We start from the raw sequence: 21,692 nt of genomic DNA, 5'->3' as shown, positions 1-21,692 counted from the left end.
AGGAACTTCACGCCATTCAATATATTTGAATGGGGAGCCAGTCAGAGAGATGCCGTATTCGCGCAGCTTTTGGAGGAGCAGGGTATCTGGTACAGCAATTTCCTGATTTCCACGTTTAACTGTGCATGTGCAGTTGCCAGAAATTGCTGTCCGATTTGCACATGAATAATGATGAGTGCTGTTAGCCTCACCGTTATTTTTACAGCAAAATCCGGCCCATTATTTTCCCTGTATATCCATTTGAAAGAAATATTTATAGTGCTGTCCCCTGCTGATCAAGCTTCCATTCTGACTAATTGGTAATAATCTAAGAGCAAGAAAATGGAGCACAAATATCACATCACTGAAATTGGTCTTCCTTGAAAAAATGTAATCTTTTCCAAAAGGAATGGTGTGAGGGACTCCGTCATTTCAAGCTTCTTTAGCTCCTGCCTATTATTCGGGGAAAATATGTTTTGTGGGGTGCCGTAGCTTTGAAAGGACATCAGTGTGTTCTCCTGAAATGCACCATAAACCTAATTATAAATAAGGGAGATATGGTGTGCCTGTCTTATTCCCCTGCTTTGAAACCAGTATTTCTGTAGAACTATAGATTATAATAATGATTATATCAAATTATAATTTTATTGAGCTATTGTGCGCAGTGAGAGACAACAATAGCAATTTATTGCCATTAAAAATAGAATTTCAACAGTGTTGAAATAGCCTTCCTTATTCATTATATCCATAATGGCCATATTTTTTATTTTAAATTTACAGATATTGTAATTGTGAATTATTGTACTTAGATTGCAATTCATGGGAAATTAATTATTTAAAGACTATGGTAGTATTTTGCGACAAGTATAACTCGGATGTTTAGACTTTTTTTTTAAAAAAGCTGCAACTGAAATTCAGTATTCAGAGAGTAATGTGTTTGTGTGTGTGTGTGTAAAACACATACATTTTTAATAAACTTTTATGCAATAATGTTATATATTTCAATAACATGAATAAATGGAGTAAAGTACTGATTGGGTGCATGCAGTTAATTTTTGGAAGCAAATAATTTGCAATTTGCTGAAAATACAGACATAAACTAACTGCATCTTCTGAAACCAGAATGGAGAAATTAACTATAAGTGTAAGTGCTTTTGTTCAGGACAGTATTGCTTTTTCTTATAAATTCTATAGGAACAAGTCAGGGGTGGTAACTACATCAGGTTGGGATTATTGTGATTATTTTTCAATTTTAACGAAAATTTAGGCCTGGCTACCAGTGTCATTTGAAAAAAATGTATATATTTGAAAAAAAGTAATATTGGGCAGAGTGTAAAACCGATGTTCCACCTTATCCCGTGGGTTTCCTGCCCTGCGAGTTAGGTTAAAATTATTCACATAGTGTCCAAAATGAAAACCATTCCACTCCTCAATACTAACAGCACTTATCTTGATCGACCTAAACATTCATACAAAAAATCCATTAATAAATTAATGAACATCAACCCTAAGAAACCCTGTCTTAAACTAAATGCCAGTTATTTGTTCTTTATGATATGTAGTTGGTGTAATTGAAGAGGGGGGAGAAATGTTGCTATTCACATTACTGTTACCATAGTAGGTATAGCACAGGAAGAGGCCATTCGATCCATTGTGCTTCTGCCGGCTCTTTGAAAGAGCTACACAATTAGTCCCATTCCCCCTGCTCTTTCCCCATAGCCCTGAAATTTTTTTCCCTTCATGTATTTATCCAATTCCCTTTTGAAAGTTACTATTAAATCTGCTTCCACCACCCTTTCAGGCAGTACATTCCAGATCATTACAACTCTGCTTAAAAAAATGTTTTCTCATGTCTCCTCTGGCTCTTTTGTCGACCACCTTAAATCTGTGTCCTCTGGTTACTGACCCTTCTACCGCTGGAAACAGTTTCTCCTTATTTACTCTGTCAAAACTGTTCATGATCTTGAACACCTCTGTCAAATCTCCCTTTAACCTTTTCTGCTGTAAGGAGAACAACCCCAGCTTCTCCAGTTTCTCCACATAACTGAAGTCCCTCATTCCTGGTACCATTCTAGTTATGTGATGGAGCTGTTCCTTTTCCTGGATGGTATGACAGAACTATCTTAAGTCAAGGTCTCATTCATTGGACCAAAACTGATTCCACCAGAAGAAAAAATAGAATCATAGAATGGTTACAGCACAGAAGGAGGCCATTCAGCCTGTCGAGCCCATGCCGGTTCTCTGCAAGAGCAATCCAGTTAGTCCCACTCCCCAGCCCTTTCCCTGTAGCCCTGCAATTTTTTCCTTTCAAGTACTTATCCAATTCCCTTTTGAAAGTAACGATTGAAACCGCCACCACCCCCTCAGGCAGTGCATTCCAGATCATGACCATTCGCTGCGCAAAAAAGTTTTTCCTCATGACACTTTTTTGGTTCTTTTGACAATCTGTGCCCTCTGGTTCTTGACCCTTCCGTCAATGGGAAGAGTTTCTCTTTATCTACTCTGTCTAGAACCCTCACGATCTTGTACACCTCTATCAAATCTCCTCTCAAACTTCTCCGCTCAAAGGAGAACAATCCCAGTGTCTCCAGTCTATCCATGTAGCTGAAGTCCCTCATCCCTGGAACTATTCTAGTAAATCTCTTCTGCACCCTCTCTAAGGCCTTCACATCTTTCCTAAAGTGCAGTGCCCAGAATTGGACACAATACTCCAATTGTGGTTGAACCAGTGTTTTATAAAGGTTCATCATAACCTCCTTGCTTTTCTACTCTATGCCTCTATATAAAGCCCAGGATCCCATATGTTTTTTCAACCTGCCCTGCCTCCTTCAACAATCTGTGCATATATACACCCAGGTCTCTCTGTTCCTGCACCCCATTTAGAATTGTACCCTTTAATTTATATTGCCTCTCCTCGTTCTTCCTACCAATATGTATCATTTCGCACTTCTCTGCATTAAATTTCATCTGCCATGTGTCCACCCATTCCACCACCCTGTCTATGTCCTCTTGAAGTCTATTACTATCCTCCTCACTGTTCGCTACCCTTCTGAGTTTTGTGTCATCTGCAAATTTTGAAATTGTGTCCTGTACACCCAAGTCCAACTCATTAATATATATCAAGAAAACAGTGGTCCTAGTACCAACCCCTGGGGAACACCAATGTATATCTTCCTCCAGTCCGAAAAACAACCATTCACCAATACTCTGTTTCCTGTCACTTAGCCAATTTCGTATCCATGCTGCCACTGCCCCTTTTATTCCATGGGCTTCAACTTTGTTGACAAGCCTATTATGTGGCACTTTATCAAACACCCTTTGAAAGTCCATATCCACCGCATTGCCCTCATAGACTCTGTTACCTCATCAATAAACTCAATCAAGTTAAACACGATTTGCCTTTAACAAATCCGTGCTGGCTTTCCTTAATCAATCCACACTTGTCCAAGTGACTGTTAATTCTGTCCCGGATTATTGTTTCTAAAAGCTTCCCCACCACCGAGGTTAAACTGACTGGCCTGTAGTTGCCGGGTTTTTCTTCCACCCTTTTTTGAACAAGGGTGTAACATTTGCAATTCTGCAGTCTTCTGGCACCACTCCCGTACCTAAGGAGGATTGGAAGTTATGGCCAGTACCTCCGCAATTTCCACCCTTACTTCCCTCAGCAACCTAGGGTGCATCCCATCTGGACCTGGTGACTTATCTACTTTAAGTACAGCTAGCTTTTCTAGTACCTCCCCTTTTCAAATTTTTGCCCATCCAGTACCTCATCTATCTCCTTTTTTACTGTGACTTTGGCAGCAGCATTTTCCTTGGTAAAGACAGATGCAAAGTACTCATTTAATACCTCAGCTGTGCCCTCTGCCTCCATGCATAGGTCTCCTTTTTGGTCCCTAATTGGTCCAACCCCTCATTATTATTATTATTTATTATTATTATTTATTTATATACCTATAGAAGATTTTTGGATTCCCTTTTATGTTAGTTGCCAGTCTATTCTCATACTCTCTCTTTGGCCCTCTTATTTCCTTTTTCAAATGATCAAAGCTACTAACTAAAAATGTATGTAGCCTAGGAATCATCTGCTTCAAGCTGTATCTGCCTGTTTTATCAGACTTTCAGGGAAAAAGTTTTTTTTTTTGTAAACAATTTTTTCAACTTATAACAGGAATATCTGCATCATTTGCTGTAAAGGTTTTTAAAGCTTGGATGGCAGAAAAAGATGCAAATGCTGTTACCTCATCCCTCAGAAAATCGAACTTGGACAAGAAGCTCTTGGTGAGTTTATATGACCCAGGCATTGTGGAACTGTGAGCTATATGCCTTAATGAGAAAAAAGCCAGGTTAATGTTAAATTCTACAAATTTTAGGTGGGAAAGGAAAATTAAGGTAAGAGATCACAATTGTGGAGGAAATTAAGTTTTGCATGTGATATCAGCTAAGAGACATGGATGCCAATATAATTTTATGTGGAGTATTGCTGAAAATGTTCAGTGTTATTTATCCACTTGCATCAGCATTTGAGAAAGTTTTATAAGGAAAAATACAGGTCACAGGCCAATATATAGGTATTTTTAAATAATTCTCTGGATGAGGCTTAATCCAATTCAAGTGACTATGATTCCTAAAATTATGCAGGCCCCAATCCATGACTAAATTGAGTGATGAATCCATGTTAAAAAATTAATTCAACAATAGAAAGGAATAAAGAGATTTCTTTCAAAGTCAAATTGGCAAAGCCTGCTGTGAATTCCTGTCAGAAATGGAAATCTCTTTTTAAAAAGTCTGGATGAGAAACAGTTAAAACAGTTACTCCTCTAATGGCTCATCTTGTTACGGCAGTGAGTAGCTGAGCCATACAGGTCAGAAATGATCCCAAGTTCAATCCATGGTCTTTGCTGAGTTAGCTGATTTCGAACAAAGTGATGGTCGCGACAGTACAATTGGCTTCAGCACTCCTAGGTTCCAACAACTTCTCCTGAAACTTTAGTTTGTTGTCCACAAGTATAATATAAGCACAATTAATATTTTACAAGAAATCGGAGTCTGAAAATATGTACAGTTTGGAATTCATCAGATTGAATTATAGTACATCCCAATTTATACCATGAAGACTGGCATTTTTGTTATACAGTGATCAATTTTAGAATTACATAACTATTATGTTTTTCCTCGCAGGAACTCTTCCCGGCAAATAAACAGAATTTTGAGCATTTTGCCACATACTTCACTAATGCAGGTCTGAAAGAACTATCTGACTTCCTCCGAGTCCAACAATCTCTGGGAACTCGCAAAGAACTGCAAAAAGAGCTTAAAGAGAAACTATCTCAGGAATGCCCAATAAGGGAGGTATGTTAGATATAAGGTGCTTTGAACAGTTCACTGTATTCTACTTTCCAGATAATTGGACCGTTAGCAGTAAATACAATCTTTAGATCACAAAAATAGACCTGTAAATCTAACAGAATAAGCCCATCATAAAGAAAAGTAAATTAATTCTTGATAGCTATTGTCAAAACTATTACAAGATGAGACATGGTCAAAAGGAAAAGATGATCCTTTTCATTGAGAACATTTGATTTGAATAAGCTTGTGACAGGAACTCAATTCCGAACAGCCACAATTTTTTCAGTTTTTTATAATAACTAACTTTGTGGTTTCAAAGTATACTTTTTGTTCCCTAAGAACTACCTCAGGAGGGGGGTTCATTTCTGTCAATAGTATCAAGTGTAGCATGGACCTCTGCAAAGAAAAGCTGCTTCTACTCTACCCCCATGCCGTGACTATTCACCTACTAGGAATGACGATGAGGCTATTCAAACTTATTTTTCTGAGGAGACAGAAAGGGAATGATTTCATCCATTGGTCTAGATTGGATTCATGGAATGAATGTCATTGGAATTTTTAAAAAAAAAATCTTTCAAACTTTTTGATTTGGGAGACTAACTCCAAATATCGATAATCTCCCCACTTCCATCCTAACTTCTGAAAGCAATGTTGGCTAGCCAAAGGAAAGCAATGCTATCTTGCAGAATTTTGTTTTAATTTGTATACAGCAACAGAAATAATGTGTAAGTTAACAAATACAGAGAAATGTGGCACTGTGGGCCATCAGCAGCAGCAGAATTGTATTCCAGCACAATCTGTAACCTCATGGCCCGGCATATTCCTCACTCTACCATTACCAACAAGCCAGGGGATCAACCCTGGTTCAATGAGGAGTGTAGAAGAGCGCGCCAGGAGCAGCACCAGGCGTACCTAAAAATGAGGTGCCAACCTGGTGAAGCTACAACTCAGGACTACATGCATGCTAAAGAGCGGAAGCAACATGCTATAGACAGAGCTAAGCGATTCCACAACCAACGGATCAGATCAAAGCTCTGCAGTCCTGCCACATCCAGTCGTGAATGGTGGTGGACAATTAAACAACTAACGGGAGGAGGAAGCTCTGCAAACATCACCATCCTCAATGATGGCGGAGCCCAGCATGTGAGTGCAAAAGACAAGGCTGAAGCGTTTGCAACCATCTTCAGCCAGAAGTGCCGAGTAGATGATCCATCTCAGCCTCCTCCCGATATCCCCACCATCACAGAAGCCAGTCTTCAGCCAATTCAATTCACTCCACATGATATCAAGAAATGGCTGAGTGCACTGGATACAGCAAACGCTATGGGCCCCGACAACATCCCAGCTGTAGTGCCGAAGACTTGTGCTCCAGAACTAGCTGCGCCTCTAGCCAAGCTGTTCCAGTACAGCTACAACACTGGCGTCTACCCGACAATGTGGAAAATTGCCCAGGTATGTCCTGTCCACAAAAAGCAGGATAAATCCAATCCGGCCAATTACCGCCCCATCAGTCTATTCCAAATCATCAGCAAAGTGATGGAAGGTGTCGTCGACAGTGCTATCAAGTGGCACTTACTCACCAATAACCTGCTCACCGATGCTCATTTTCGGCTCCAGACCTCATTACAGCCTTGGTCCAAACATGGACAAAAGAGCTGAATTCCAGAGGTGAGGTGAGAGTGACTGCCCTTGACATCAAGGCAGCATTTGACCGAGTGTGGCACCAAGGAGCCCAAGTAAAATTGAAGTCAATGGGAATCTGGGGGAAAACTCTCCAGTGGCTGGAGTCATACCTAGCACAAAGGAAGATGGTAGTGGTTGTTGGAGGCCAATCATCTCAGCCCCAGGACATTGCTGCAGGAGTTCCTCAGGGCAGTGTCCTAGGCCCAACCATCTTCAGCTGCTTCATCAATGACCTTCCCTCCATCATAAGGTCAGAAATGGGGATGTTCGCTGATGATTGCACAGTGTTCAGTTCCATTCGCAACCCCTCAAATAATGAAGCAGTCCGAGCCCGCATGCAGCAAGACCTGGACAACATCCAGGCTTGGGCTCATAAGTGGCAAGTAACATTCGCGCCAGACAAGTGCCAGGCAATGACCATCTCCAACAAGAGAGAGTCTAACCACCTCCCCTTGACATTTAACGGTATTATCATCGTCGAATCCCCCACCATCAACATCCTACGGGTCACCATTGACCAGAAACTTAACTGGACCAGCCATATAAATAACGTGGTTTCAAGAGCAGGTCAGAGGCTGGGTATTCTGCGGCGAGTGACTCACCTCCTGACTCCCCAAAGCCTTTCTACCATCTACAAGGCACAAGTCAGGAGTGTGATGGAATACTCTCCACTTGCCTGGATGAGTGCAGCTCCAACAACACTCAAGAAGCTCGACACCATCCAGGACAAAGCAGCCCGCTTGATTGGCACCCCATCCACCACCCTAAACATTCACTCCCTTCACCACCGGCGCACAGTGGCTGCAGTGTGTACCATCCACAGGATGCACTGCAGCAATTTGCCAAGTACCTCCCAAACCCGCGACCTCTACCACCTAGAAGGACAAGAGCAGCAGGCACATGGGAACAACACCAACTGCACGTTCCCCTCCAAGTCACACACCATCCCGACTTGGAAATATACCGCCGTTCCTTCATCGTCACTGGGTCAAAATCCTGGAACTCCCTTCCTAACATCACTCTGGGAGAACCTTCACCACACGGACTGCAGCGGTTCAAAAAGGCGGCTCACCACCACCTTCTCGAGCAATTAGGGATGGGCAATAAATGCTGGCCTTGCCAGCGACATCCACATCCCATGAACGAATAAAAAAAAAATGATGGCAACAGAATTCTTGTGGAACACAAAATCTAACTGTGAAAGCTGAGGTTCAGATATCTGGACAGATATGCAAAGAGGAGGGAGTGGGGGGGGGAGTACTGCAATATAAGCCCTGATTAAATCTTCAAGGTAAGAGCAGCCTACTGCATCTTGCATAATTCAGAGGAGCTACCACACAGCATGAGGTTGAGAAAGTTCAGTCACTACCTGCCACAGGAGGACAACGAGGAAGAGACAGAGGAAATGGAAGAGGCAGGTGAGGTAATGCCATGAAAACTACTGCACCAGTCTTTTATCGATTTATATTCACCAATGCTTGGAATTTTTACCCTACAAAGTGCACAGTGCTGTAGCTTTAACAAAAAAAGTAGGGAAAAAAATTGGGAGTTAGAATTTTTTTTTTGTTTTGCTTCGGTTTTCTGCTTTCTTTCCCCCTCACCATGTATAGTTCACAAACTTGCGAGAACAAGTAGGCATTCCAGGCCTGAAACAAGGCCGTTCTTAAGTCAGCAAATAGGTATACAAGAGCAGTGACTTGTCCACAGATTTTTATCCTCCCTTCATGGCTGGAATAGAAAAGACTTGTGTCCAATCATTTTCTCCTCCTCATAACTACAGAATTCAGGGGATAGGTAGAAACCTGTTCCTCTTGCAGACCTTTATAGTTCTGAGAAGCCCCAGTTTGAAAACCTATGTTCAAACTTGCTGTGCCATCCACTTCCCTAAATTATAGCCATTACTTTATAAAAGCCAGATGCCATAATTTTTTTTAAGTTCCTAGCTGTCTTATGGAAATTGCAAACGATGCAAATGACAGTTGTCAAACAATAATTGTCTTGACATCTTTTATGCCATAAATTGCAATAGGTGCAACATTATCATTTTAAAAAAATAAAGTGGATGAACTATCATGGATTTACAAAAAAGAAATACTGCAGGTGTAATATGCTTTTGAAGCATTGTACTTGGAAGATGAAGCTGAACAGTGTAGCTATGAAATTTTGTTTAGTAGCTGAGTAATGAAACATTTCTTTCAGTTATATGCATGCTTAAAATCTTCTGGGACAAGAGTCTGGCACAATTGATAGAGTAGAGGTTTACTGCATTTAAAAATGAGAGTCATGATGTGGAGATGCCGGTGATGGACTGGGGTTGACAATTGTAAACAATTTTACAACACCAAGTTATAGTCCAGCAATTTTATTTTAAATTCACAAGCTTTCGGAGATTTCCTCCTTCCTCAGGCAAATGTTTCAAGAGCTCCTTGAAGCCTACGCATTTATACATATAGAACAATACATGGTGTTTACAGACTGCCCCTGCAACTGCCCGTTGCCAAGGCAATCACCGTGTTCAGACAGAGAGGTGTCACCTGCAGAATCCCCGAATACACATTCAACAAAAAAACAAACAGGGAAAAAAAACAGAGAAAAAAAACAGAGAGAGGCAGAAACATCCGGAAGGCAGAGAGAGCCAGCAAATGACCCATTATATTAAAAACAGATAACATTTGTTCGCTGGTGGGGTAACGTGTAGCGTGACATGAACCCAAGATCCCGGTTGAGGCCGTCCTCATGGGTGCGGAACTTGGCTATCAATTTCTGCTCGACGATTTTGCGTTGTCGTGTGTCTCGAAGGCCGCCTTGGAGTACGCTTACCCGAAGGTCGGTGGATGAATGTCCATGACTGCTGAAGTGTTCCCCGACTGGGAGGGAACCCTCCTGTTTGGCGATTGTTGCGCGGTGTCCGTTCATCCGTTGTCGCAGCGTCTGCATGGTCTCGCCAATGTACCATGCTCTGGGGTATCCTTTCCTGCAACGTATGAGGTAGACAACGTTGGCCGAGTCACAGGAGTATGAACCATGCACCTGGTGGGTGGTGTCCTCTCGTGTGATGGTGGTATCTGTGTCGATGATCTGGCATGTCTTGCAGAGGTTACCGTGGCAGGGTTGTGTGGCGTCGTGGACGCTGTTCTCTTGAAAGCTAGGTAGTTTGCTGTGAACGATGGTCTGTTTGAGGTTGGGTGGCTGTTTAAAGGCGAGTAGTGGAGGTGTGGGGATGGCCATAGCGAGGTGTTTGTCCTCATTGATGACATGTTGAAGGCTGCGGAGAACATGGCGTAGTTTCTCCGCTCCGGGGAAGTACTGGACGACAAAGGGTACTCTGTTGGTTGCGTCCCGTGTTAGTCTCCTGAGGAGGTCTATGCGATTTTTTGCTGTGGCCCGTCGGAACTGTCGATCGATGAGTCGAGCGTCATATCCCGTTCTTACTAGGGCGTCTTTCAGCGTCTGTAGGTGTCCATCGCGTTCCTCCTCGTCTGAGCAGACCCTGTGTATTCGCAGGGCCTGTCCATAGGGGATGGCCTCTTTGACGTGGTTAGGGTGGAAGCTGGAAAAGTGGAGCATCGTGAGGTTGTCCGTGGGCTTGCGGTAGAGTGAGGTGCTGAGGTGCCCGTCTTTGATGGAGATTCGTGTGTCCAAGAAAGAAACTGATTCTGAGGAGTAGTCCATGGTGAGCTTGATGGTGGGATGGAACTTGTTGATGTTATCGTGTAGTCTCTTTAGTGATTCCTTGCCGTGGGTCCATAGAAAGAAAATGTCGTCGATGTATCTGGTGTATAGTGTTGGTTGGAGGTCTTGTGCAGTGAAGAAGTCCTGCTCGAACTTGTGCATGAAAATGTTGGCGTATTGGGGTGCGAATTTGGTCCCCATGGCTGTTCCGTGTGTTACCCCACCAGCGAACAAATGTTATCTGTTTTTAATATAATGGGTCATTTGCTGGCTCTCTCTGTCTTCCGGATGTTTCTGCCTCTCTCTGTTTTTTTTCTCTGTTTTTTTTCCCTGTTTGTTTTTTTGTTGAATGTGTATTCGGGGGTTCTGCAGGTGACACCTCTCTGTCTGAACACGGTGATTGCCTTGGCAACGGGCAGTTGCAGGGGCAGTCTGTAAACACCATGTATTGTTCTATATGTATAAATGCGTAGGCTTCAAGGAGCTCTTGAAACATTTGCCTGAGGAAGGAGGAAATCTCCGAAAGCTTGTGAATTTAAAATAAAATTGCTGGACTATAACTTGGTGTTGTAAAATTGTTTACAATTTAAAAATGAGAAGTAGGAGGAAATTGATGGATTCTCACTTTAGTATAAAAGTAACCTGCTATTTTTGAAATATTGCTTTAAGTTATTTCCCAGTAATGCTAATATCCTATAGGAGGTCAGTTCTATTTTATGAAAATCATAACACAGTGACACACATCTTTCTCAATGGTAAGAAACAAAAAATTCAATTTGTAATTCTGAAATCCAACTGATGCATCTCCCTGACAATACACTGTATGATACACCAGCTGCTGCATACTTTATTTTTATTGTACTGAACCATACAGACAAGGAACTTCCCAGTTTTGATCTGTGATATGTGTTGAATTGGCTAATTTCTTCCCGGAAGTGGGTGACTACAATTGACCTCTGCCTCCCTGGGCTAAGAAGGATAGCGGGCGGCGGGGGGGACGGCGGCGGTGGGGGAGGGGGGAGGGGGGCGGCGAGGTCGGGGTGGGTGGAGGAAAGTAGCCAGGATTCCCATTCCTGGTTGCTGTCCAGTTACTCCTGCTGGAAGTGTCTGGTGAGGACAGATTTGACCTTGGTTGTGATGTTGACAGTTGAACAGCTTACCAACACCCACTGCTAAAGCTCATAATGAGAAAAATGGCCATTTGGGCTTGTGCCCGTGGAACTGTATCACCACCTTGCAGAGAAAAGTGTGGAGAGACGTTAATTGGTATCTACTACAGTTCCTTGTGCAGTCTAATCTCATCAGTTGCAAAGGCCAGCATGTAGCAGCATAGACATATACCTACATAGAATTCTTTGTTTTATTTTGCAGAACTTATGATGCATGAATCTAGAATGTGCTTTGTGGGGCTGGAAATTCACATAATTGAAAATGGAGGTTGGGGAGGGGAGGGGTTTGGGTATAAGTTGCATAAATGCCAGGATATACGCACATGTGACCTCTGGCATTGACCCTGCTGAAGTGTGCAGGGACAGGGTAGGTCACCTCATTTCAGTGGGCTGAATAAAATCTCCAAAAATTTAAGAGATGTTGGGGTCCCACATAAACAAGCCAACAGCCTGGCATTTGCAGTCTCACCAAAAGAACACTGGGTCGCTCTGAGAGCAGGGGATGTGGCCTCATAAGGGGTAAGTGGAGGTTCTGTTCCTTCCAAGGGCCACAAAGACCCCGATGCAAGGCCAGACCCAGCATATCTGGGACCTGGTCCCCATTTCCAACTCTTCCAGCACACTCCCGTCAGAGTTACATTGTTTACTGTATAGTAGCTTTTGGCCCCTCAAAGAAAAGGAAATGCAGGTTTGCTGAGCAACTGCATACTGGTGTTTTGGATTGTTTTACTGCAAATTATTAAAAAGGAATGTACGCAATATCTGGTGAAGGTACCTGCTCACCCTTCAGCTGAGAGTTCATCTTTAAAATAAGTGAGTACCTAGCTCCCCTGATGGCCAATTAAGTTTAACCAGTAGGTGCTGAGTTAGCTGATCTGAGCTGGGATGATGGCAGAGCTGCTACAATTGGCCTCAGCACCTCTGGACTAGGGAGGGGAATATAGGCCAGAGTTCACTCTCTTGACAACAATCCAGTGATCCTTGAAGTAAATGTGCATGTGACAACTTGGTTGGGTTTGGTTATGATGCACCCCACAGTGCAATACTCTGGGGACGCTCATTGCCCAAGACTGGCATATGAATATGATTGAGGTCCTGGGGAGGAACTGGCATGCAAAACCATACCACACCAAAGAGTCACACTTTCAGCAAAGGGACAGGTGGAAAGCTGGGGAGAGGAAAATGAAGTGGTTACTTCCAGGTGAATATGGTTTCACGTAAAACTGTTGTATACTTCAGATAGTCGTGTATGTCAAGGAAGAGATGAAGAGAAATGATCTGCCAGAACAGGCAGTGATTGGACTACTCTGGGCCTGTGTAATGAATGCGGTTGAATGGAACAAGAAAGAGGAGCTAGTCACAGAACAAGCTCTGAAACATCTAAAGGTATGGGTCGAAATGGAAGTACAATCCTGATCATAATTACTCATTTGGGTGTAAGCACATGGGATAGTAGATTTTCTTGACCCTTGATGAGCTGTGGTCATATGATTATTACATTTTTCTATCTTCAAAAATAATTTCTAGATTAATTAGACATGGGATTTCGGGAACACACCGGCTGTTTAAAGAGAGGCTGTACAGGCACTTGATGCCCCGTGTCTATGAACTTTTATCTGCTGAATTATGATTAAAAGCATTAAAATTTTAGAGTAGTAAAATGTTTTATATCCTACACTTCACTGCTCCAGTTCACAATTTTACGATCTTTACGTGTTCTGAAAATCAATAAATCTAACCAGCACAAAGGGGTTATGAGTACTTGCAGAGTGCGTCTGCTGATAGTAATTCAACAACCACCAGAACTAGTTGCTAATTACAGAACTAATAAGCTTTGACAGTTTAGAAGAAGTAATGCTAGATTAAATGTTTACTGTTAAATTAAAGTCACTGTGAAAGTACTTATGAATTTACAATCTATTGTCAAACAGTTATTGTATTTGTGCCTATTGTATTATAGCAGTATATAAAAAAACTTATTGGTGCACACTGAATTAGGATATCGTGCAATTAGTCAAACTTATACCAACATGTTGAGTAGAGATACTTGAACAGCAGCCCATCTCCAATTCTAACAGATTACTTTTAATATCTGAAACTGTAATCATTGCAGTTGCTGAATTTTGGATCCCCACTCAAGTGTAACATATAATTAATGTGATATAATAAATTCAAATTTAGCTGTATCTGCTTAATTGTGAGAAAAGGTTTCCTTTTTGTAGGGTGACAGGGGGTGAACTCTTGGGTTAATCAAAGCAGGTTAGCACTAAGGAATGGACCACTTGCTCATTTCAAACATCTCGGGAGGAATTTGCACCCACCCCACCCTACCCAGTGGGAATGGGACATGGGCCCTCTAAATGGAGAATTTGGCCTTTAAAATAGAGGATTCAGGCCTTACCACCCATTCCCGCTAGAATCCCACTGGTCGTCATTTTAATTGCTCACTACAGTTCAGTGGCTGTGGCATCTGGCCAGAAGCATTGACCATTATGTCATTGGGACCCCAATTAGATTTTAACTCTGGACTGAACGGGGAAGTTGCTATGGCTACCCCGTCAGGTGAAGGCAGGTCAGTAGCTGTCGCGAGATCCCACAAGGAAAGTCACTTCCTCCCCTGCTCCAGACTTCCCACCTCCTTCCCTCCTGCAAGACCTTCCCAAAATTCCCTTCCTATGATTTGCACGCTTGCTGGTAAGTCCTTGCCGGGCGGCAGCCTCTGGCTGCATGAACTTTGGCTTCCTCACGCCAGCCAGCTTGTTTCAAGCAGGCAGCTGACTGGTGGCATGCAGATGAGGCCTAAGAGTTGAAATACCCAGGCCTGAAATGGACCTATGAGTGTGTTTTGCACTCACCTGACCCACCTGAAGCCCACTGGGAGTTAAAATAGTGTCAGCAAAAATCAATCCTAGGTCAGGAATAGCACAGTCAGTTGCAGAGTAAAGCTCCCTCTACTCTCCTTCAACAATGCTGGTACCCCCAGAAGAGCATCCTTACTCCTCAAGGCTGACATTTCCAATTCTTACAACAACTATCCTTATGGGGGTTCATGTACATAAATCTTTGGTGGCAGGACAAGTTGATAAGGCTGTTAAAGCATACAGGATCCTGGGCTTTATAAATAGAGGCAGAGAGTACAAAAGCAAGGAAGTAATGCTAAAATTTTATGAGTCACTGGTTAGGCCTCAGCTGAAGTATTGTGTTCAGTTCTGGGCACCAAACTTTAGGAAGGATGTCAAGGCCTTGGAGAGGGTGCAGTGGAGATTTACTAGAATGGTACCAGGAATGGGGGACTTCAGTTATGTGGAGAGATTAGCGAGCCTGGGAATACTCTCCTTAGAGCAGAGAAGAATAAGGGGAGATTTAATAGATGTATTCAAATTTATAGGAGGTTTTAATAGGGGGAAACTGTTTCCACTGGCAGGAGGGTCAGTAACCAGTGGACACAGATTTAAGATAATTGACAAAAAATCCAGGGGGGGGAGATGAGGATTTTTTTTTTACTCAGCAAATTATTATGATCTGGAATGCACTGGCTGAAAGGTTGGTGGAAGCATATTCAATAGTAACTTTCAAAAGGAAATTGGATATATACTTGAAAAGGAAAAATTTGCAAGGCTGTGGGGAAAGAGCAGGGGAGTGGGATTAATTAGATAGCTTTCAAAGAGCCAGCATGGATACGATGGACCAAATGGCCTCCTGCACTCTATTATTCTATGCCCTTTCTAAGTGAGTACCTCAGCTCATTTCATATAGGACCTTTATAGCCAACAGATCCTGGTTCCAGAGATTCAATTTAACCCATTGTACTGCAACCTATCTTCCCCACACCACTAACAAAATGTGGTTTTCCGGAAAATATTTTATCCATTATTATCCTGGACATTTCAAAAAAGTTTGACAATTGATGATTTTTGTAATAAATTATTTTTGCTGGGAACATTTTGAATATTTAACAGTGAGGTAATGGATGGAAATTTTAGTGCAAATTAATTCTGTGTATTATGCCAGTTGAAAGTTTCCTTAATTTATGTATGTGGAAAAAAATCAACATGGGTAAATTTTTGTCTTCAGTGCTCCTGGTGCAGAGCATCACGTGTCAGGGGTACATATTGGGAAAATGGGCAAGCACGTACCCATGATTTTACGTACATTAAAATGAACGAGTGGAAATTCATACAAGACACACCCGAATTTCCAATACGCATTCCGGCTCTGTACCAATAGTGCTGAAGAAAAAATTTTGTAATTCAGAACATTTGTGACAGAAATGGAATTTCTCTTTAACAAATTATAATAGAAGCAAGCTGCTACAATGGAGTCATTCGAAAATTGTTGTTGTTATAGTTCATGGAACCTTAGAAAGCTAAATACATTTGTAATTGTTTTCAGCAATATGCACCACTCCTTGCAGTATTCAGTACGCAAGGTCAGTCAGAGTTGACCCTGCTCCAGAAGATTCAGGAATATTGCTATGACAATATCCATTTTATGAAGGCTTTCCAGAAGATTGTTGTGCTTTTTTACAAAGGTACGTTTTGAATTGACATGTTTTTTTCATGGAGCAATCTATTAGTTTGTACCTAACAGATGTACATTAGAGAATTTGTCTGTCATAAATATGCATCTTGCTATCACATTAATTCACACCTTATCTTGGTTTGAATATATGACCTTTGCAAATGGGAATTTTTTTTCCCCAAGAAACCAAGGTCCATACTGCAGGACACCACCAAAAGAGTGATAGAAAAGCCAAGGTAAATCAGGAATGATTAGGTTAAACTAAATCCTATAGGAGGAAGGAAAAAAATGAGGGAGATAAGGAGTTCCATGAGTTTGAGGTCCTGGGAATTGTGGTAACAGACTAGATGTGAAAGTTGTTTGTGGGAGAAAAGAAGTATTTGGCACAAAAGAGGAAAGTGAGCTTTGTGAAGCCAGGTGTAGCAATGGAAGGAATGTGCGAGTCCCATTTAGGGTCAGAGAAGATAGCGAAGGCAGATGAAGAAGGGTGGAGCCATAAAAGGTGGTAACTGTTCGGTTAGCCATACCAAAAAAATAAAGAAGCTGTGCCTTTGAAGAATTGAAATAAAAGAAAGAATTTGCATTTATATTGCACCATCCTGGACCTTTACAGCCAAATGAAGTACTTTTGAAGTGTAGTCACTATTGTAATGTAGGAAATGCAAAAAAAAAGTTTTCACCACCTATTGAAAAACACAGAGGAAATCAAGATGTCATGATTCGGCCGTTGTACTGTGAGAACTCTGAAGGTTATGAGCATTGATGATGTAAGATCAGAAGTGATGAATGTTGAGTGGAATCATCCGGAAAGAGTGGGATAGGTTAGATGATGAGCAGAGGGGGTCACGATCATTGATATGAAGAAGAAACAGAATGGGAAGGCGTACAGAGGCATGGGGAACTCTTAAGTTAATGGGAAAACAGTGAGTGCATTAATCATCAAGGGAATCATGAAAAACTGATTTGAGAGGATGCCAAATAGTCATGAACATAGCATTAGTAGCGAGACAGTATGATGGTAACTTGTGCTGAAAATGTTGTATAAGGAGTCTCCCCAAGATATTACCTTGTGTCAAAATTATCACCTTACTGCATTTTGGTTACATTGAGTCTAAGGTCTTATGTAGTGTTATAATGGGGCTGGGAGCAAACATGTGAACATCAGTTAACATGTTTGTGTTTTTATCTCTCCAAGTTCCAGTTTTCCTCCACTTACCTCAATCTGTTCTGAAGATGTTGACTTGCTGGGACACAACTATATAGATGGCAGAACACCTACGGTACTTCACCGAGTGGTCATTTTAAAAATATGAGCCTGGAGACTATGTCAACAGGCTGTTCAAATATAGGATCATCACAACTAAGCCTCACTTTGTTCTCAACCAACATTTACAAATGTTTGTTTACTGCAGGGCTTGTTGAATAGCAACCAGAAACATGTATTTTCTACCAGCGGAAGTTGCTGTAATTTTACCTTTCTTGAATGAGTTCTACACAAACCTCAATTCCCTAAAGATGTTCCACTTTTCATTTCTAAAATACTAGTGTGTGTATTCTATAACTATCAGCAGTGCTGAAGTGAAAGAGTGTACCTTTTCAAATGCCCTATATTTTATTTGGAATGGTGTTTCTTTATAGTGGTAATTACCATAGTGTATCTTTGGATTATGCAGCTCAATTATTTCCATTGTTAAATTTGTATCGTACTGAGTTTTTAACGGGACTTGCAATTTTATCAAATCATTAAAATGTTCAGCAAGTAAACAGAGAGATAGAAGAAGAGTAATAAATGTGGTGCCACATTACTGCGAAATATTGATGCACCGACAGACTGTCATAGAGTGATACGACATGACTTCATGCCAGATTTTCCTCCATGCATCAAGTGCTTAGTTTAAGCTGAACTATCAGTAGACAGTGATGAAAAGAGATTGGGTACTTTCTTACAGGAAAGAAGGCAAAATTGGAGGATGTCACTATAGTCTGTTCTCATTCAAATTCTAATGGAGACCTGGGAGCAATTGCCTTCCCATTCTTTCATTCACGAATGACGACAACTAATAGTTGGAGAAAATTTAGCAGGTTTAGCTCTTTAACCCATGGAGAAATTCTCTCTAATGCAGTTTTGGTCTTCCATAGAATTATTGTGAAATAAGGTTATAGTCAATTAATAATAGCTCCTGTGTAACATAATCTTATCAGTAAGCAACACTATAATAAATATGTGAGGAAGTATTGAAATGGTTAAAACCTCAAGCACCTCATGTACAAATATTTAACAGGCGCCAAAATACTTGAAAGCACTTTTTAGGAGATAGTACAACAAAAGAAACATATCTTGTAAAAACATTTCCATGGTTTTATGCTGCAGCAAATTCCAATGTGAAGACATAATTCATTCCCAGATTTGGTTCTGTCCAAGTATGTCGCACTTGGTTGGTATTGATTCAGGAATCAAATGGCTGCTATAAATTGGTATTCAGTAACAAACTGGATTCTGTTTCTATGCTGTCGATATAGGTTCCTACTGATACCTATTCTGATGTAAGCTGAGGACCATTACTCAAATATCTGAAATATTGAGGATGTAGGCTGGAGTGTGGCTGTAGATTTCTGCTAATGGGCAAGGGATTTTTTACTCAAAGATTATTTTCTCTCTTTTTTTGGGTCCCCCAAACCACGTATCATCCCCACCCTGAGAGTCATTCCCGACCTTGCCTCTTTTTTTATTCGTTCATTGGATGTGGGTGTCGCTGGCGAGGCCGGCATTTATTGCCCATCCCTAATTGCCCTTGAGAAGGTGGTGGTGAGCCGCCGCCTTGAACCGCTGCAATCCGTGTGGTGAAGGTTCTCCCACAGTGCTGTTAGGAAGGGAGTTCCAGGATTTTGACCCAGCGATGAAGAAGGAATATTTCCATGGTTTTATGCTGCGGCAAATTCCAATGTGAAGACATAATTCATTCCCAGTCGCGATATATTTCCAAGTCGGGATGGTGTGTGACTTGGAGGGGAACGTGCAGGTGATGTTGTTTCCATGTGCCTGCTGCTCTTGTCCTTCTAGGTGGTAGAGGTCGCGGGTTTGGGAGGTGCTGTCGAAGAAGCCTTGGCGAATTGCTGCAGTGCATCCTGTGGATGGTACACACTGCAGCCACAGTGCGCCGGTGGTGGATGGGGTGCCAATCAAGTGGACTGCTTTGTCCTGGATGGTGTCGAGCTTCTTGAGTGTTGTTGGAGCTGCACTCATCCAGGCAAGTGGAGAGTATTCCATCACACTCCTGACTTGTGCCTTGTAGATGGTGGAAAGGCTTTGGGGAGTCAGGAGATGAGTCACTCGGCGCAGAATACCCAGCCTCTGACCTGCTCTTGTAGCCACGGTATTTATATGGCTGGTCCAGTTAAGTTTCTGGTCAATGCTGACCCCCAGGATGTTGATGGTGGGGGATTCGGTGATGATAATGCCGTTGAATCTCAAGGGGAGGTGGTTAGACTCTCTCTTGTTGGAGATGGTCATTGCCTGGCACTTGTCTGGCGCGAATGTTACTTGCCACTTATGAGCGCAAGCCTGGATTTGTCCAGGTCTTGCTGCATGCGGGCTCGGACTGCTTCATTATTTGAGGGGTTGCGAATGGAACTGAACACTGTGCAATCATCAGCGAACATCCCCATTTCTGACCTTTTGATGGAGGGAAGGTCATTGATGAAGCAGCTGAAGATGGTTGGGCCAGTGCCATTTCAAAAATGACCACTAAAAAATGTACAAGTTCTCCTTGATTTTCTCTTTCTGGAAGGAACTTATATACTGCTGAAAATCCTTGTACAGAGCCACCAAATCTCGCTTTTCTTGATTGTTCTAACTGCACCAAGATCAACCCAGGTGGTGGGTTGGGAGTAAGAAACACTGGGGTAAATTTTAACCCCCAAGAATGGGTGGGTTGAGGGCGGGTGGGAGGTTAAAATAACGGGCTCTTGGAGTGGGACGGCATCCCGGCTCCAACTTGTCCACTTTTGGGTTTAACCCAGGCAGGTTTGTCTGCATGTGGAGAGCAGACACCAGGAAGTCCCACCCCCACTTGAAGCTGGCGGGCCGATACTTAAAGGGGCAATGTACCTCATTGAGAAACTTGATATTTTGAGTATTGAAATAGTAAAATGAATTTAACCTTACCTGTTCGGGTTTCCCATTGCTTCTGAATCACATCAGGTGAAAGCAGGCGGGAAGGGCTGGATCCATGAGGTGAGCGCCTTTATTGCACTGCTTGTGGGCCCGGAGGAGCAGGAGTGCTTCATCCAGGCCCAACAAGCTCACCTGGCCAACCGGAATGCTGCGATTGACTCCCCCCTGACCCCCATCTACCTCAGACTCTTCATCCAATCTCCAGTCTTCTTCCTGGCCCTCCCCCGATCTCCTCCACAGTCCTCCCCCAATCTCTTCCCGGCCCCCCTGATCTTCTTACTGGCCCTTCCCCCCCCCCCCCCCCCCCCAAATCTTCACCCTCCCCCACACCTCCGATCTTTCCCACTGTGACTAAGATAACATTATGTAATGAACCTTAGTCGCTCTAGCTGAGGTTAGTAAAACGAGGGCATATTACAAGTTGACCCTGTAGTATTATAGCCATGTAGTATTATGGCCCTATCTCTCTCAGATGATCCTATCTAGCAAGTCCCCATGCTTAGTGGAGCCTAGCAATATTACTTCTTTTATCTTTTGCAGTACGACAAGAGATTTATGATAACAACATCTGCTAGAGCTTTTGCACTTATGGTAGAACAGTTCAACACAGTGCTGAGTCAATGGCCTTTAAAGATCTCTAAGCATATGTGCCAGCCCATAAGGAAAAGATGATCAACCTAGCATAAAATGTATAGTTTGAATTCAATAACTGTGGCTAAGGGAGAATGGCAGCATTTTATTTTGCTAGAAACTGCTTTTTGTTATTTTTTTTAAAATGCTGACCTTCTGTTAACTGATCTGAATTGCAGCTGATGTTCTGAGTGAAGAAGCCATCCTAAAATGGTACAAAGAAGCACACGTTGCCAAGGGCAAAAGCATCTTTCTTGAGCAGATGAAGAAATTTGTCGAGTGGCTACAAAATGCTGAAGAAGGTAGTATCAAACAAAGTATTTAACAAAGTATTTCAGTGGATTTACAACAGGCGGCCCCAGATTCCATTCCCGTGGCAAACATGTTTGTTGAAATAAGCAAAGTTACTAGGGTTTTATTCTCCTTTAAAGTAGTCAATGTATTCTGATTTTCCTTGATAAGTGAGAACATACCAGAGCCGTGAAATTTGAAGACATGCCTGATTTTCCAATCTGTGC

At 42.2% G+C, this 21,692-nt stretch overlaps 1 protein-coding gene across 4 annotated transcripts in view; it reads left to right on the top strand.

The window, feature by feature from the left end:
- The window catches only part of LOC137334003 (eIF5-mimic protein 1), a 111,819-nt gene that overhangs the window by 69,734 nt on the left and 20,393 nt on the right, over positions 1-21,692 (top strand). For all 4 annotated transcript variants that reach the window (XM_067998408.1, XM_067998413.1, XM_067998399.1 and 1 more), the window contains exons 7-11: positions 4,148-4,257; positions 5,158-5,328; positions 13,089-13,235; positions 16,242-16,380; positions 21,354-21,476. In XM_067998408.1, the coding sequence (XP_067854509.1) occupies positions 4,148-4,257; positions 5,158-5,328; positions 13,089-13,235; positions 16,242-16,380; positions 21,354-21,476 (690 nt within the window). The remainder of the gene's footprint in view (positions 1-4,147; positions 4,258-5,157; positions 5,329-13,088; positions 13,236-16,241; positions 16,381-21,353; positions 21,477-21,692) is intronic.

Source organism: Heptranchias perlo, chromosome 2, assembly GCF_035084215.1.
Source record: "Heptranchias perlo isolate sHepPer1 chromosome 2, sHepPer1.hap1, whole genome shotgun sequence".
NCBI classification, from domain to species: domain Eukaryota; kingdom Metazoa; phylum Chordata; class Chondrichthyes; order Hexanchiformes; family Hexanchidae; genus Heptranchias; species Heptranchias perlo.
Note: the sequence above shows the minus strand (reverse complement) of the source record. Positions and strands in the feature narration are given on the sequence as shown.